General features: G+C 42.4%; 1 protein-coding gene across 1 annotated transcript in view; it reads left to right on the plus strand.

The window, feature by feature from the left end:
- Dleu7 (deleted in lymphocytic leukemia 7) overlaps positions 1-10,350 on the plus strand; it is a 15,737-nt gene extending 5,387 nt beyond the window's left edge. The window contains exon 2 of the mRNA XM_032918174.1: positions 9,484-10,350. Coding sequence (XP_032774065.1) covers positions 9,484-9,690 — 207 coding nt within the window. The 3' untranslated portion in view covers positions 9,691-10,350. The remainder of the gene's footprint in view (positions 1-9,483) is intronic.
- The last annotated feature ends 8,539 nt before the right edge of the window (positions 10,351-18,889 follow it).

Raw genomic sequence — 18,889 nt, forward strand, 5'->3', positions numbered from 1 at the left:
GCTGAAACCAAGGGCTAGTTGACCCTACAGGGGACTGTGCCATGGTGACGACCCAACACCAGCACCTAATCCCAGGAGCCATTAGGATCTGCTGTATGTTTCTGGCTGTAGGCACTTGGGTGAGTTCCTTCACCTTCCTATGCCCCAGCCTCTTCTATAAAGAGGCTGAATCACCTAAAGGATGGGTGACTCAACAGTCTTAGTTGGTGATTTTCCTTAGTAAGTTGTTATTGTTGCTATTAATAAGCTGACAACTCATAAACCACTAAATATATATATATCTATATATATCTGAATATACATCTATCTATATATCTGTATATATCTGTATATATATCTATATCTATATCTGTATATATCTGTATATATCCCTATATATCTGTATCATATATATATGTATATATATATCTGTATATCTGTATATATATCTGTATATATATCAGTATATGAATGACTCTGACTTATGAACTGTTTCTGTTTCCAGGGCTGTTGATAGACACACAGTCAGGACAGATAATTAAGTGAATTTCTAAGAAGTTTCCTCTACATAGAAGTCAGCTTGGCTTTATGCCTTGGCTTCATTAGTGCTACTGATATATGTCATTGTCCAGGGGTTATTGATGAACCGTTCTGAAGGTTTAGGAAGAAAGATGGTATGAGGTATGAAGGCAGATATTCTCATCTCGACAGCAAAGGGCACTTTTTTCTCTATTAAATATTTTTTCTAATGAAATAAACTTACATTTGCTATTCTCTTTGAACATTTAGAAAGTTACCAACATAATAATAAAAAACATGTAGTGAGTTTCTTTATGGTAGATGATGATGCTCTGAGTCTTGTTAAAGTTGGTCCAGGTAACTAGCTTGGAAAATATTTATTACAAGAGGAAACAGGCTTAGGCAGCTATAGGGCTTTGAGAGCCAAGGCATGATTGGAGTTAATGTAATTTGTCCTGATAATATCACAGGCCAGGTCCTGTGGATATTATGAACTAAAATACAGGTCGTACTTGAGAGTGTGTGATGGATAGGGCCACAGCTGTGCATAACGGTGCATTGTATCTCATTCAGGCTGCTGTAGTCTGTAGACTGGGTGTGTGTAGGCTAAGCTACTGTAACAAAATGGCTTCAACAACACACATTTCATTTTCTCAGTCTTCAAAGGTTGGACATCCCAAATCAAGGCAATGACATATTCAGTCTCTGTTAGGGCTTCCTATCTGCCTTCCAGAGGCACCTCTCAGGGTCTTCAAACTGTCTTCACGTATCCTACTGGGAGGAAGGGGAGACAGTAAAGGACAGAAGGAGGGAAAGAGGGACAGGAGATAGATAGATAGATAGGTAGATAGATAGATAGATAGATAGATAGATAGATAGATAGATAGACAGACTGACAGAACAAACGAACTTCTAGAGCATCTTAGATGAGAGAGCTGGGGCTGTAGTTCAGTTGATAGATTCAAGGCCATCCTTGGCTGAATAGTGAGTTTAAGGCTTCATGAACACCCTTCACCCGAGTGTGTGTGTGTGTGTGTGTGTGTGTGTGTGTGTGTGTGTGTGTGTGTGTGGTAATGGATGATACCTTATTCTTTTGACCTTTTTCTCCTTAATTACCTTCCTACAGGCCTTGTGTTACAAGTAGTCACACTGTGGGTAGAGGTTCAACATAGGAAGTTTCAAGGTATGCAGTCTGCCATGCCTGTGTCCTTCCCTGAAGACCATTTTATAGGGTGACCCAAAGCACTGAGCAGTCACTAAACACAGGAAATTACTATTAAGCTAATAATATCAGCAACGATGGGACAGACATTTGTTCCTAAAGGTAACATAGTACTGTGAGGGACACTGGAAGGAAACAAATCTGAACTGCTGAAAAGATGGCCAGGACAGTTTTGAAGTGACTTAAGTTTTGTTAGTCTTCAAGAACTAAAAGCATTTAGCTTCCAAGCGCTACAACCAAAAGAAGCTGACAGAGACTAGCTGAGGCCAACGTTCAGAGACAGAACTTCCTACCATGGTTCAGTAAACTTTCCTGTGAACGCTTTCATTTCAATAAGCTCATTGTGGTAACAATTGCTCTACCAAATTCTTGGTGAGTGTCTCCTGTTCTAGAGTGAGACCAGCAGCCCACACACTGCTGACCCTGGCCAGCTTCCTTCCCATATTCATGTGCTTTGCACACAGTAAGTGTGACTGCCAACTGTTCAAAGAAGACACTACTCCATCCATAGTGATTAATGAAACCAGCGCCTACAGGTTTGGAAATAATGTCTTCAAAAATTGTAAACCTTGGATACTGAGGAGATCGTTATGAGGTGTCCACCAGAGAAGACCACTTGGACTTTATATTGGTTTAAGCCACTCAGCAGCTACACTGGGTATTTAGGATCAGAGTGCAGTTCTGAGCCTTTCTCAGGGTTAGCTTTTTAGTTAATTAATAAACTTTTTAATTAATTAATTAATTTATTAATATCTCTAATGCTGCTCCCCTACCAGGTCCCTCCTCACAGAATTGCTCCCCCATCCCCCACCCCTTCTCCTCTGAGAGGGTGGGACCCCTGGGGTATCCCCCATCCTAGTGCATCAGGTCTAGCTTTTAAGCACACAGATCACATGCTGGGTTGATGCACCACAATTAGCAAGAATAGCCAGAAGCAGAACTGTAGACGCCAAAAAAATAAGGTTAGTATATTTAACGACTTTCCTAGAACTGTGGACTTTGATGGAATAGCTCCTTGTTCTGTTCTTGGCAGGTGTTGCTGCCCACATACAGTGTTCCAAGGCCTGAATTGTACTTCCACCATGGCGTCAGTTGTGCTAAGGTCTGTGGTCCTACCAAGGTCTGGAGGCCCGATGCAAGATCGCTCAGTGGTTAAGAACACTGGCTGCTCTTGCCGAGTACTGGGTTTGACATCCAGCACCGACATCAGGTGGCTCACAACCAGCTGTAAGTTCAGTTCCAGGGTATCTAATACCCTGTTCTGGCACCAGACACATACATGTACAGATTACATAGACAAACACTCATATATGTACTATAAATCAATAAATACTCAAAAAGTATGAAAGCAGGAGTGGGAAGATGGCTCACCTGGTAAGGTATCGGTTACGTGTGCTTCAGTGCCCCTTCACTTTCCCAGGACCCACATAAAATGTCAAGCGGGCTGGTGTGCATGGCTGTCCTCAGCACTGGGGAGATGGAAGCATGAATGTCTCTGGGGCTTGCCGTCTAGCCAGTCTAGACAAGTTGGTGAGTTCCAAGTTCAGTGGGGGACACTACCAGGGACAAATATGTGTGAGTGGTTGAGTAAGACTGACGAGGATCAGTATACCTTTCTTCAGTATGGGGGCCTTAAAACAGATGGCCAGGGAATGAGAAGATAAAGAAGATAAGAGAACTGGGGTCAGGAGGTCTTGCGCATATGTCTTATACCAGCTAAATTTATTAAGAAGTACAGTGTCTTATATGCCATTTGTGAGGAGAAAAATGGGACAGAGGAAGTGAGAAAAGCCAAACAGTCAAGGGCCTCCCAGGAACACCATAGATCAGACATACAGTGTCCTTGGGACTGATAATGTAAGCCCTTTAGGATGGGAAGAGCTGGGTTTTCAGGACCCAAAGCTATGGTTTCTTCAAGACATGGACCCCAGTCCATCACCGGTTCTGCCAAAGTATGTTCCCGGTCTGAAGAAGGAGCTGTGGTCTTTCTCTGTATATCAGGGCCTCAGGGAAAGCCTGGGGTTGGTCTGTCCCTCAACAAAGGCACCTAGCATTGACCTCTGGACATAGAATGCTATTATATGCATACATGCACACCTGAGTATATGCTCACATGCATGTGCACACACATATTATGAGCATCACTGCTGAAGAAATAGAAATTCATGGTCATCAGTAGCCATGGGACTGCTTGTTACTACAGATACGTTTGCTTTGGTGGTCCAATGTCTGGTTTATTTATAGTTTTATAATAGTTTATAATGGAAATAATGTGAAAGTCACTACATAAAAGCTTTATGAAATGAAGTTCTGGTGAAAGAGGCCAGAAAGGCTTTAAGTCAGAACTTTGCTTGGCTACTGGACAGAAACTCCATAGGCTTTGATGGGCATGAGCACATTGAGTCTTGTTTCTTTCCCATTGAAAATGGTGCCATTCCCAAAGCCAAAGCTTGAGGGGGCTTCGTTATGACTTCACAGGTAAAAATGCTTGGTTTCCTACGGATAATGGACTCTTCATGGTGATTGGTACCTACTTGGGTCCTCCACTGGGTTTTCTATGTAGTGGCCTTGGGCTCAGGGTTCTGAGCTTGTAGTTACAAGTCAGATGTTGACGAGCCAGATGAGGTTGGGAAAGTTCCCAGTTCTCCAGTCTTCCTCTAAGACACCATCCCCATGTCACTGATATATGTGCTGTAGAGAATCCTAGTGGGTCTGGGGTCGTGCCTGTTGTTAGGCAGGCTGCAGAGGAGAGCTTGTGTACCGGCTGAGCAGATGTTTAAGGGCCAGGTGTTCCCCAAGAAACCCAGGAAAGGCTTAGTATTCTCCTCTTTCTCTGCTTCTGCCTCCACGTATATCTTTGTGTGTACCTCTGTCTTTGAATCACAGCCTCCTGGCCAATTTTCTTGGCCACCCTCTTGCCTCTCCTCCCGTCTTTCCTGCTCTGATCTGGAAGGGAGGATACCTCTGGGTAGGCCACTGATTAGCAGGGGTGGCTTTACACAGTATGGACAGGTCTCCAAATCAGCTATTACTGTTATATTTTACAGATAAGAACATGGATCTCCGTAGACACATGGGTTGTCCAAGGGTAACCTATCAAAGGGTGGAACCAGGGTGTTGATGGTAATTGCATTGCTCTTAGAATGGGCTCTGCCTACTCAGAGGGAAGCCCATCCTGATGACTACAAAGGCCATTCTGAGGGATGTATTCACAAGGGCTGGGAATTAGGATGTTATCATCTTTGGAGAAGGCTACTGTTTTACTATTATAGAACAGAATTCTGCTAAAAATAGAAAAATATACAGTTGTTTTAAAAATTGTTTTAGACAGAGAGATGGTCTAGTGGGTAAAAGGTTTTTGGCATGCAAACCTGATGGTGTCATGCAAGCCTGATGATTTGAGTTTAATCCTTAGAATCGATGATGGAGGGAAAGAATGGACTGCAAAAAGGTGCACTCCCTCTGTCCTCCATGTGCAGCCTGTGGAATGGGTACACAAGTGAGTAAGGATTAGTGTGTGTAAACATGCATATCATAATACACTTAAATAATGATAAATAAATAAAACTGTAATCTATGACAAGTAATTTCATTGTAAGAGCATTGCTTTCCCTGGTATATATCTGCATGAAGTTTTGGCATCAGCACATAGGGCACATGGTAGAAAGGGAACCCTGGTTAGGAACTGTGGGAGAATGAAGAAAAGTTACACAGACACATGCAGAGTGAAGCTGTGGTCAGGTGGGGTTTTTCTAACAATACCACCTCAATCTGGAACCTCAGCACGTCTGGTAGGTCCAGCACAGAGGGAGGAGTTAGCTAGTCCCATCTCTGTAAGCAAGCAGGCTTAGGCTATAAGCATGTGGAGAAGGAATCTCAGTTGATTGTCTTTGTATACACTGACCAATGAGCTTGGTCCTTGTGGGTAATGGCTTTGCCAATTGTCCCAAGGACTCAAGGTCTTGGGAGTCCTAAATCCACACTCACTCAGGGCATCTTCCTCCCTCTACAGAGATCATCAATTTTTGTTACGTGTTTGGACAGACGATTTGGTGCTCCTTCTCCTTGCTGGGTTATCAACTCTTTAGAGACAGGGAAATGTTTCTCCTTGACTTTAGTGTAGTGTAGTAAAATAGCATAGCTTGGTGCACAGTTTAAAATAACATTGCTACTTTCTTAGCTGAGTCAAACAGGCGCAGACTAGTATCCCAGTAGATTGGTTAAGACATGGGAGGGGAATCCCGATGCGCATGGAAAGGTCAGTGCTGTGTTTAGTTTGGGTCACTGTAGCCATCAGTACGTTTCATAGGCAGAGTCTGAAGTTACAAAATGCTTTAGAGGCTCCCTAAACCGCTTTCAGTTGCTCGGCTGTGTAGATCTAACTCTGGCACAGTGCTCAAAGCATCGCAGCCTATCGAGTCATTTCTGGGGGCATCCGGGACTTTCTCTATAACAGTCACAGGAGAATATGGTTTGTCATCGAATGGGAGGCACTGAGACTGAGGTCATGGCCAGTGTTGTCTCTGTGTGTTTCTACTGAAAGCCACAGAGCAGTTAATGAGCCTTAACCTCATTTCTTGGGATTCTCATCTTCCCAGCAGGAGTAGCACAAAGTTGCTTGGATTGATGTCGTGTTGGCACTCAGCCCTTCTAGAAAGAAAGAAAAGGAACACCTTTTTTATTTCCCCCTACCCTGGAAAGTCAATTCCTAAAAATTTATTTCCCTATCTGTTACTGCATCTTATCTTAGAGAAGGTTTAAAGAAAAAATTGTATTAGGAAAATAAAATACAGAGATCTTGCAAAATTCACGGGAAGCCCACACAGTTCGCCCAGGCCATCAGGAACCAGCTGTACGCTTTCATATTTTTTCCACTCGAGTGTTTATATAAGTAAATGTGGAATCAACATCAGGTTTCAGGCCCACGTGTTTATTTTTCAAGGTGCTTTAATCTTGATTAAAGATGAGCAGGCGTACATCAGCGTAGACCTTGCTGGCCCCATGGCAAATCTCCTTGGATCCTTCCATTTTGTATTTAGATTGGGTTTCTCATAGAGCAAGTGCACAGTTTCCCTTGATGTGGCTTGGGGCAAACCATCCATAGTGACTGTCTCACTCCAAGCAATATGCTTTTGCAGTCCTATTGCCCCATCAACTGTAGGAATTGATTCTGGGGACCCCTGATACCTTCTGAGCAGAGACAGGAAACACATGAAGGTAGGAAGGCAAGAAAACTGTGCAGAGAAGGTTAAACCAAATTCTGGGCATGCTAGCCTCCTAGGGACAGCAGCACATCCTCCTGCCTCTCCTCTCCAGGCTATCACACTGGCCCTACCACTCTGCAGTAAATTAGACTTGTTTAGTTTCCTAGGAAATCCTGGAAAGTAAGTGGAAACCCAAGTCCTTCTTACTCAAGTGACAGTGTTTTGTTTTGGGGGAAAACAGTTTCCTCTTCTATGCATAATTAGGAAGAAATGTTAGCCCCTCACTGTGTTAGTGACTTAGAGTCACTGTGACCAAGGAAACTTATAGAAGACAGTTTATTGAGGACTTACTATGACCATCATGGTAGGGTGCTGGGCTGTGTGTCTGCCTTTTCCCTGGGGTGCCTGGAGGGCCACTGCCATGGTGCTCAGGGAAGACAGAATGAAGTCTGCAATGGGGGTCCTCAGTCCATGTTTTCCAAGAGTGGGAAACTGCGGAGTCTGGGACAATTGCTACTGTTCCCCGTACCAGGGGTCCCTGATCAGTCCCTTACTCTCGGGTTGCTGCACACCAGGAAAGGGAAGGCAGAGCCCAGGATGAAGGCAGAACCCAGTTTGATTCCCAGTGAGTGCTGAGACTATGGAGGGGCTGGGAGAGAGATGACCTTCTTCTGGAGATTTAAACATGGCTTTTTATGATGAAGGCCTCCCCTCAAGCGATCCTTGATGAAGAGACGGTCCTTGCTTGTTCTAACTGTTTTATTCGATGGTGAATGCATACCCTTTGTTGAGGGATTAAATACCTTTTGTGGGAAGGGATGCCCAGGAAGGGAAGTCCACTGGCTGGACACTAGGGACCTATCTAGATACCTCATTAGCATGGAGAACTCCAGGTTTTTATGCTATGTGATTGATTATCATATGCCTCTCAGTAGGGTGTAGAGGTAGGCGGGAAGTGGCTACACTCCTACTGTTCTCAGTTCTGAGACTCACAGGATCTGAGATCACTCAGCTTTACCCGTTCTTCTGTCTGGTGGCATGGTCCACTTGCCCCACAGTGGGAAGCATGGCAGCGGGAAGGCAGGCCTGGTGCTTGGTCAGTAGCCGAGAGCTCACTGAGTCAACAGTGAGGAGGCAGAGAGCAAGAGCTAACTGGGAACTGTGTGGGCTCTTGAAACCTCACTCCCAGGGACACACCACCACCAAGGCCCCACCTCCTCATGCTTCCCAAACAATTCTACCAACGAGGGACCGAACATTCAAATACATGAGTCTGTGGGGCTCTTCTCATTCAAGTCACCCACTCCTCACTCTTCCTATTGTTGGTGTCAGGAAGTTGGGGGTGGCACTTTATACTTTCTCTTTTCCTAAGCCATTGGGTTTAATATGCTGCTTAGGAACTTTCAATCATTTTCCCTTATGCGTATAAATATTTAAGTCTGCTTATCTTTCTACTTTCCACAGATTTTGATACAATATTTCCAAGTGCGTTCTGTATAGAGTATTCCCAAAGTCCTTTTTTTCCCTTAGACCTATGAATCATTTAGAAGTGCTTTTTAAAGTCTTGTGTGTTTGGGAAGATAATCTTCCTCACTGAGGTCTCCCTGCTTGCACTGACTTTGCATGACACAAGTTCTGATCGGCTAAGGTATGCTCTGTGACGGCATGCAGGCATCAGAGTCCACAATTATTCCACATGTGTTTGAGAACGATGTCTGTTTGATTATTCCCATTGGTTTAAACTAGTCTTTCCCACTCTGTACAGTACATACTGCATGATGTATTTTGTTGCATGATCCTGGGTTTTTAAAGTCTTTTAAGATGGGGGGAAAAGGAACTTGCTTTGTAGCCCCGGTTGGTCCTTTCTGGAGGGCATGTCCACTGCACAGTAAATTCTACTATGGAATCTTGAACATGGTAAATACCAAACAGTAAGAGCACAGGCTGTTTGTCAGAGCTCCTTTAGGAATAAACAACAGAATCTCAGCTTCAGCTGGTTTCAGTAAAAAGGGCTATTCCTTAGCTAGGCTAGATGAGAAATCCTGAAAATCCACGTTGGAGTGTAGCTGGATTCATATAGACAGGAAATGCCATTAGAGTCAGCCACCATTAATCTCTCTCATCTACCATTTTGTTTCGGAGACATCCTCATTTGTACATTATTCTGTAGGTTACAAGATGTTTCCAAGTAATCCTGGTCAAAGGGAGTTGCTCTCTTCCAGCCCAGCAGCCATGGGACTAGTGGCATTTGTCCGTCACCTGTCCCTGGCCAGTTTACTTGACTGAGTGTGGTCATCCTGCCATATCTGACCAGTTCACTTGACTGGGTGTGGTCATCCTGCCATATCTGACCAGTTCACTTGACTGGGTGTGGTCATCCTGCCATATCTGACCAGTTCTCTCATGGACCTGGGGGTGGGACTGGGTCAGCTTTGGTTCTCCTATGGCTAAAGATGTGAAAGGGAAGTTCTCTGAGAAAAATCTGGAAATTAGACAATGGAAGTACAACACATGCTCATGTCATCAGTCTAATTTCCCCCGTGTTGCTATTCATTTCAGGATAGCGTGGAATTTAGAAACATCTGCAGTCACTTGGCTCTGCAAATCGAAGGACAGCAGTTTGACAGAGACTTGAATGCCGCCCACCAGTGTCTGAAAACGATAGTGAAGAAGCTGATCCAGTCACTTGCCAATCTCCCGTCAGATGCCCATGTGGTTGCCTGCGCTTCCTTGAGACAGATCTTACAGAACCTCCCAGATGTATGAACACGAGAGACAGCCAGACTACAGCTGGCCCTGCCAAGAAAACAGAATCCTTCACCTTCTAAACGATCAGCAACGATGGCTGTTAGTGTTCCCAAAAGGACTTGATGTTCATGTCTGCGTCTGACCAAGAGCACTTGTAGCCTTCAGCATGGTAGCATGTAGTGCACACATTCTTAAAGTTACAGTGTATATTTTTAGAGTACACTTACTGCTGACTTTCTGAAGTATATTTCTTTGTGGAGCTAATTGGAATATATATATGTACATATTTATTAGCCAGCTTAAGCCTTGGTTTTGAATGATACTTGAATTCTATATTTGTATTATTGTCAGCTATAAGGCTGACTAGGGACATGCACAGTAGAAACTATGGCTCTTCGTGGGATCTTGAGGTAATGGGACATTTAGTAACTGACACAGTCTGTTTTCTGGACACGTAGACAGTGACAGTGATCTTTAGTTGTAGAACTATAGGTGTCAGTCATTGTGAGCCCAGCCCTATCGTTATTAATTGACCACTGGGCAGGGAGAGCTGCTTCTAAACCTTGCACTTTCATATACTGCTCTGTACATTTAAAATGATGATGCACTACGGGGTACCAAGCAGACACGATATGCAAATACACATACATACTATTAAAGACTCAATGTGGAACCGTCTAGCTTCTCTTACCGTTTCTGACTATTCCAATTGAAATAGGGAAGTGCTGGCACCAGAAGGAGGGGGTGGGCATGTGAGCAGTTCTCCTTGCCTCGTCCAACACTTGGATCTGGAAGGAGAAGGTTGTTTAATCATTAATTAATTAATTAATTAATTAATTTTTGGTAACAGTTATCTACACGTGCTTTCTATTGTTCAATGCTATCTGGAGCTAAAAAGGGCCTTGTTTTGTCGTAAAAGTTTGTTGTGGAAACAGCATCAGGTTCAGGGTCGGGTAGGAAGATCACAGCGTACATGAATGCCTTGCTTTCGAAAGAATCAATAACTGATCTCATCAGTCGTGAGGTGTATCTGTCTAAGATAAGTGTTAGTAGTAATCAAAGCCTCTTTTATTGAAAATATTTTTTCATAAATATATTCCCAACACAGTTTCCTCTTCTTCATTTCCTCCCAGATAAAACATGGAACCACAAAACATAATACATAAGCAAAAGACCAGTAAGATTAAAAAAAATGCCAAAGCAAAACAACATGAGGCAAAGACATCTCCAGAATGCCACCAAGCTTGTTTCGTGTGGCCATCTACCACTGAACAGGAGGCCGGCCGTTAAGTGTGGTTCATATTAACGAGACTCCATTAGAGAAAGCTGATTTTTCCTTAGCAAGAGGTTGCCAATTGAAGATAGCTTCTTGATTAGAGATGTGATCTCCAGTCTGTTTTCCTCTCCTCGTGCTGGGACCCATCTGACTTGGACCTGTGAGGACTCTGCACATGCTACCACAGTCTCTGTGAGTTCATAACATGCATCAGTCCTGTTCTGTCTGGAAGACACTGTTTCCTTGGGGTCATCCATTCCCTCTGGTTATTAAAATCTTTCCCCATCTCCTTCCACAAATGTCCCCAAGCTTTGAGTGGAGGGGTTTGATGAAGATAGACCATTTAGGATTGAGTGTTCCTAAGTCACCTCTTGCATATTGTCCCCAGGTGTGAGTTTCTGTGTTTGTTTCCATCTACTATAGGAAAAAGCGTCTCTGATGATGGCTGAGCTCGACGCTGACCTACAGATATCACAGAGTGTTTGAAGGAGTCACTGCTGCAGTCCATCGGTGGAATGGTAGTGTTTAGTTTTCTCTTAGGTTTCTGGCCTCTCTGGTTCCAGGTTCTTAGTTACTCAAGCAGTAAGAGGTACGGGTTCCATCTCATAGAGAGGGCCTTAAATCTAATCAGATAGGGGTAAGTTACTCACATATCTTTTCTGCCACTCTTGTACCAGCATATCATGCAGATAGATCACTATTACAGATCACAGGGCTTGCAAATGGGCTGGGGTTTAGCTTCTCTGGTAGTGTACAGAGCATCTTCCGGTACCGGAAACACTGGTCAGTAGGGGTGAGGCTCTAGTAAGGCACCAGCTCATCTTCTCTGTGTTCAGTGAGCTATGTAAGCGTTGTCTTCAGCAACAGGGCCTTGCCATCAATTTGTGAAGAGCAAACGATAGCCTTGACAATAGCTTTGGGGGTTTCCATGGAGCCCCTTTCCTTTATAAGAGTTGTCATGGTCATAGTACCTCTTCAGTACTAATACTAAGATATCTTCTTTGAAGGTCTGGTAAAATTCTGCATCAAAGCTGTTTGTCCCAAGTTGTTTTTGTTGGAAAACTTTTGATTCCCACCTCTATTTGACTACATATCATGGATCAATCTGTTTAAATTTCTTGTCCAATCTTGATTTAACTTTGACAGGTTATATTTATATTTATATAAATTTACTCATTTTACTCTTTTAGGTTTTCCAATTTGGTGGAAGTCAGATTTTTAAAATATGTCCTTATGATTTTATTTTCTTAGTATCTGTTATTATGCCTTCCCTGTTTATAATTTTACTAATTTGGAGCATCTCTTTATCTATGAATTAATTTGGGTAGGGGTTTAGCCATCTTACTGATTTTTCTCAAGGAAACAATCCTTCGTTTCATTGATTGTATATATTGGTTTTGTTCCTTTCTTATTGTTGATTTCAGTCCTGAGTTCTTCTTTTTGTTACATGGCTTCCAGGTGTGCTGGTAAGCTGCTAATGTGAGAGCTAGCTAATTTTTATATATTTTATTTTATTATGTAAGCATTTAGGTGCTTTGAAATTGCCTCTTAGACCTGCCTTTCTTGTGTCCTGCAGGTTTGGGGTTGTTGTGTTTTCATTTTAATTCAATTCTAAAATGTTTTACATTTTCTTCTTAATTTCTGTATTGGCCCATTTTTAATTCAGTAATGAGTCTTTCAGTTTCTATGAGTTTGCATGCTTTCTGTCATTCGTGCTGTTGTTGATAGTCAGTTTAGTCCATGGGTGACAGATAGACACAGAGTGTCATTTCCTTTCCTTTCATTTCATTTCATTGTTTGAGACCTGGTTTGTGCCCAAGAATGTGTTCAATTCTGAAGAAAGTTTGAAGAGGTGCTGAGAAGGTATAATCTTTTTGTGTTTTGACTGTAATGTTCTGTAAATAACTGCTAGGTATTTTTGGTTTATGACATTATTTAACTCAAGCATTTCCCTGTATAGTGGCTGGATGACCTGTCTTTTGGTAAGAGTGAGGTAATGAAGTCACTCACTGTCACTGTCTGAGGGTCAGTGTAGTTATAGCTGAAGTAGTGTTTCTTTTATGGACTTGAGTGCCCTTTGTTCACTGCGTAAATGTTCAGAGTTGTAATATCCTCGTGGTTGATTTTTTTCCTCTGAAAAGTATGTAGTGTTAGTGAGTATATAGTATTCCTCTATATCTCTTCTGACTATTATTAGTTTGGAAAAAGGCTACATGTGCTTGTTTCTTTGGTTTATTTGCTTGGAATTCATCTTTTTACCCTGAGGTGATGTCTTTGGTGATAATGTGTGTTTCTTGTATGCAGTAGAAAGAAAAATCCTGTTTTCTAATCCAATCTTTTAGTATGTGGGTTTTTTTTTTAACTATGGAATTGAGATCCTTAATTTTGAGAGTTATTAATGAGCAGTGTTTACTGATTCCTGTTATTTTGTTGTTTTGGTGTGGGTTTCTTCCCCTTCTTTTGATTTTCTGGTCTGGGATCCTCTATTCCTTGTATTTTCTTGATTATGGTTAACGTCTTCTGACTAAAATTTTTCTTCTAATCCCTTTTGTAAATAGTTTTCATTCTATATCTATTCTCATTGATAGTTTTGCTGGGCTGGCCATCTGTGGTTCCCTAGATTTTGTAGAACGACTGTCCAAGCCCTTCTGAATCTTAGAGTCTCCATTGAGAAGTCTGGTGTAATTCTAATGTATCTATCTACCTTTATATATCACTTGGTCTTTTCCCCTCATAGCTTTTAATATTCTGTCTTTGTTCTGTATGATTAGTGTTTTGATTATTATGTGTCATGCAGAATTTCTTCTATGATTTTGTTAAAAAATAGTTAAAAGTATTTTCTGTGCACATGACCTGGGCTTCTCCTTCCTTATTCCTAGTATTCATAGACTTGGTCTTTTCATTGTGTCCAGATTTCCTGGATGTTTCATGACTGTATATATATGTGTGTGTGTGTGTGTGTATATGCTTATATATATATGCTTATATATGTACTGTACATATATGTATATGTGTATGTATATATTTGTATATATACATATATATATGCATATATACACATATATATTTAACATTTTCTTTGACTAAAGTGTCTATTTCTTGTACCTCGTTATTGATGTCTGAGACTCTTTCATGTTCATATTCTGTTGGTGAGGCTTACTTCTGAAATTTTTGAGTTCCTAAATTTTTCTTTTCAAGTTTTATCTCAGTATGGTGGTTTGAATGAAAATGCCCCATAGGCTCACAGTGTGGGACTACTGGTAGGATTAGGATGCATGGCCTTATTGGAATAGATATGACCTTATTGGAAGAAGTGTGGCACTCGGGGTGGGCTTTGGACTTTCGGAAGCCCTAGCCAGGACTAGCGTCTCCCTCTTTTTCTGTCACCCGTGAATCTAGACATAGACGTCTTGGCTCCTTCTCCAACACCTGCCTGCCTGGGGCTGCCATGTTTCCTACTGGGCGGATTGTAGACTAACCCTTGGAAACTCCAAGCAAGCCCCAGTGAAGTGCTTTACTTTGTAAGAGTTACCATGCTCGTGGCATCTCCTCACAGCCATCAAATACTGAATAAGGCATTCAGTTTTGGTTTCCTTTAGTGATTCTGCTTCTGCTTTTGTGATTTGGCCTGTTTTATCATTTAATTCTCCTGTTGTGTTTTCATAGACTTCATCAAGTTCTATAAACATGCCATTTTGAAGAATTTTTCTTTTGCTTCACCTGTATTGTATTTCTTACAGCCTTCAGTAGTAGGATTACTGGCCTTAGGCAGGAACATGTTGTCTCAGCTGTTACTGTATTTTGGGGCTGGTGTCTAGGCATTTGGCTTTATGATGATTCAGATGATTCTAGGTGCTGCCATGTGATCTTGTCTTTGTTGGGTAAGTTTCTATAATGGAGTTCTTGGTGGGCATGAGGCCTGCATTTATTTCTTGGGAACAGTCTTTGTCATTCACTTCCCCCACTTCTAGAAAGCATCATATTCTGAAGGGATAACTTTATTTTTATATGAGGTAGTTTTTCCTGTGAGGAAATGATTCAAGAACTATTTCGTTCTAAGAGAGGGTCTTATGTAGCCCAGGGAAGCCTTGAGTTTTTTATGCAGCTGCAGATGACCTCGGTCCCCTAACCATTCCATTTTCCCCATCTCAAGTGCTAGGATTGCAGGTGTGCACCACCACTCCAAGTGATTGTGATGTTTGGGATGGACCCAGGACTTCATGTGTGCTAGGTAAGCACTCTGCCAACTGAACCAACACCAGTCCCAGAATTGCTCTTTAAAGACAGACAGATCATCACCTGTAGACAGCCTGATTCATTTTAATTAATCATTTTCTTGATAATATGAAGTGTTGTGTTTTTACTCTTATTCTAAGACATGTTGAATACTTTTTGATTTTCTGTCTGAGCTTCTGATTTCTCCCCTTACTTTGTATCATGGTTCCCGGAGGTGATGAAATGCTCATTCATCCTTTGGGACCTGACTGACTTTCTATTCCCTTTGAACTCTGGGTCACCCTTCTGGAAATGATGTCCTTCTGTCTTAATGTGTTTAGAGTATACTTAATGCTGCAATCCTGGCGCAGATCATACACTGAGATCAGCTTCCTGAGGGCAAGAATTCTCCATCTTTGTGTAAGTCGCACAGCATCTAGGTTCTGAAAGTCCTGTGGTCCTTGCTGTCTTTTTATCCCTTCCCACTTAACTGTGAGCTATTGAGTCATCTTTACTGTCAGCATTCATGATCATTTACCTGTACACATCTGTACATTTGCTGTGCATGATCAGATCCTTTTGTTCTTTTCCCAGGAGTCTTTAGTATTTTTGCTGCAAGCAGACAGGACTTAAAATACCTAAATATATCTTAAGACTAATTGCATGTTGAAGTGATAATGTTTTGAACATGCTGGGTTGAATAAAACAGGTAATTAGAAGAGCTAGGGTTAAGAACACTTGCTTTGAAAGCAAGAAGGCTGGTATTCAACTCTCTGATACCCACATAAAAGCTGGGTAGAGCTATGAATGCTTTGTACTGGGGAGCAGTGACGGGCAGATATTGGGAGCTTTCTGGCAGCCAGCCCAGCCAAAACAGTGAGCTTTGGGTTCAGTGAGAGACCCTGTCTCAGAAAAGAAGATAGAAAGTGATCAGGGGACATACCCCATGTCCTCCTCTGGGCTCTGCATCCATGTGCATCTGCACATATATGCACATACCCAATTCTACATAAAGATACTGTACACAAAACCCCACACACATGTCATATAATTAAGTGTGCCTTTAAAAGAAAACTTTCAATATGGTTACTAGTATACATGAGGCTCTGTGAGCATCTTGCATTGTACTTCTGTGGGGCAGTGCTGTTGAAGAACATTCAAGAGAAAATTCACTACTCTCTTTAACTGTCCAGTCTGAAGGCTGTTCTATACCTTCTCAAGCTACCTCCCCCAAGTGTCCTCATCCTCAGTGTGTGGCTTGGCTTCTGAGCACACAGAGACAGTGAAAGACACTGAATGGGGATATAAAACTACTAAGCCTGCCTCTGTAGTCATACAAGCTCCAGACTGCCTCTAGGAGGACCTGTCCAGATGCCACACGAGGCTCTGGAGTTCCTCTGGCCTGCAATGCTGCCCTTTCTACTCACTCAACTGCCTTCCCTCTTATACATATCCTCAGATATGTACAGGTCTACAGAGAATGTTTTCAGTGTGTTAGAACATGCCCAATCTTTCAGAATTATTAGCAGCAAAATTTACTGCAATAATTCTGCTTTTATGAGTCCATCTCTTGTTTTCTTTTGAATGCCCTTAAATGAGTTTTATGGCCAACATCCATCAACCTGGCTCTTGTAGACCCCTGATAACATGCACACTCCTAACTTCAGTGGCGAGTCCCACTCGATCCTTACTGACACATCAGCGGCTTTGACGTCCTTGGTGACTCATTTCTTGGATCATCCTCTCATTTTGGTTCCAGGTCATGAGACTCTGGCAGTTCTGTTTCTTTGTTGGCCACAGGTCTGATGTCCTGGCTCTTTCAAGATTCCTGAGTCCCTGAAGCTGATGTGGCTCAGTTTGGGTTCCCCTCTTCAGTCACTCCTTACTCACCAGTGACATCTGGGCGCTCTCTTCAGTCCCACCAGTCCAGCTGACAACAGAACATCTCCATTCTGACACAGTGGTACCTACAGAGTCACAGGAAGAAAAGGTGTTTCAGATATTAGGATGGAATTCTTGATCTCCATACCTGCTTCTCCTGTACCCTCCACGTCTCACATGATGATGACTCTTCTTGTGGTCATCTGGGCATAAAACTGCTAAACTCATCCTTGACCCCCTTGGTTACTCACAAATCAGCAAATCTTGCTTATGTAACCTTCAAATACATCTTGTTGAAGTTAGGTCCTGGTTTTTCTACCCAACCCCATGCTCCCAGAAATAAGACCCAAATTCAAAATACTTTTACAAATAACTTGGCCATATAGCTAGGCTCTTCTCTGACTAGAATCATAACTTAAGATGGCCTATTTATTTAATCTACATTTTGCCGCATGGCTGGTTGCCTGTGAACCTGTCTCCTCATATCTTCCTGGGCAGATCTTACCATGCCTGTCTCTAACCCAGAGTTCCTTCTCCTCCAGGATATCTCACCTTCTCTTCCCTGCCTTAACCATAGGCTGTAAGCTTTTTAATTGACAGGTGATACATCCATCCAATACTCAAGATATTCTCTCTATAATATTCAAACCATTTTACTCACACAGCTATTGCCCTAGTCCCAGGTTCTCCTATAGAACTGGATGCTGCGTTTTACCCCTAACAGCCATGTTACCCTCTTGCTCAAACACCATCAACTACAGTAAAGGGAGCCAAGCCAATTCCTCTTCAACTGAAGCACACTGGGTGAGTCAGGGTTTTGTTGCTGTGTCAAACATCCAAGAACTAGCTGAAAAGAGTAAAGATTGGGTTTGGCTCACAGCTTCAGAGGCTTTAAGCAGTGACTGGTTGACTTTATAGTTTCTGGCTTTGTGGTAAAGCAGAGTACCATGGTAGGAAGTGTAGGGAAGAAGAAATGAGCACCTCCCAGTAGCCAGGGATCAGACAGACGAGAGGCCTGTGGAGCCAGAGTTAACCTCTCCAGAAATGTCTTCAGAGGTGTAGCCACAGCATGCTGTGCTAAACTCCTAGGTGGCGCTCATTCTAATAAAGTTGACATTCAAGCTTAGGCAGCCCGCCACCAATGGCTTTCTTCTCACTGAGGTTAAAGTTCGAATCCTGCCTCTCTGCCCTGTAACCTGCTGCACTTCCAGTTTGAATGCTGGCCTCTGTGCTGCCCTCACCTCTTCAGATACAACAGCTACTTTTAGAACCTTTGTGCTTTTCCTTTTTCTTCAGGTGGCTCTCAGCCATAGTGTCACATTATTAAAATAAATGGCTTGCTCCTTTAATAAAAATAGTATCCTTTGTAAGATTATATAGTTCAATGGTATTGTGCTTAGCTAGCATGTGTGAGGCCCTAAGTTCAGTCCCTATTGATCACGCATACACACACACACACACACACACACACACACACGTCGCTCTCGGATTCATTCATTCTCCTTCCTTCCCTTCTTTCTTAATTTTGCATTGCTCCTATAATGGTTTGAATTCCACTGTATGTGTATTGATTATGTTGCCATAACTAAATGAGCGGGTCTCCAAAAGATATGTTTGTATCCTAACCAAGGGAACCTATGAATAATATCTCAAGGTTGTTGTAATGAGGCTGGTATTTTCTGAGCGTGATACTCAATAGCACTGCATTTTCTTATAAGCAAGAAGCAGGAGACCATCTAGGTAGGAAAGGAGACAATGTGCTCATAAAGGTAGAGATTCAAGGGGCAGGCAGACAGTAGAGAGTACTAACCCTCGTCTGGTGGTCCTGGGTGCTAGAAGAAAGCA

Source organism: Rattus rattus, chromosome 12 (genome assembly GCF_011064425.1).
Source record: "Rattus rattus isolate New Zealand chromosome 12, Rrattus_CSIRO_v1, whole genome shotgun sequence".
NCBI lineage: Eukaryota > Metazoa > Chordata > Mammalia > Rodentia > Muridae > Rattus > Rattus rattus.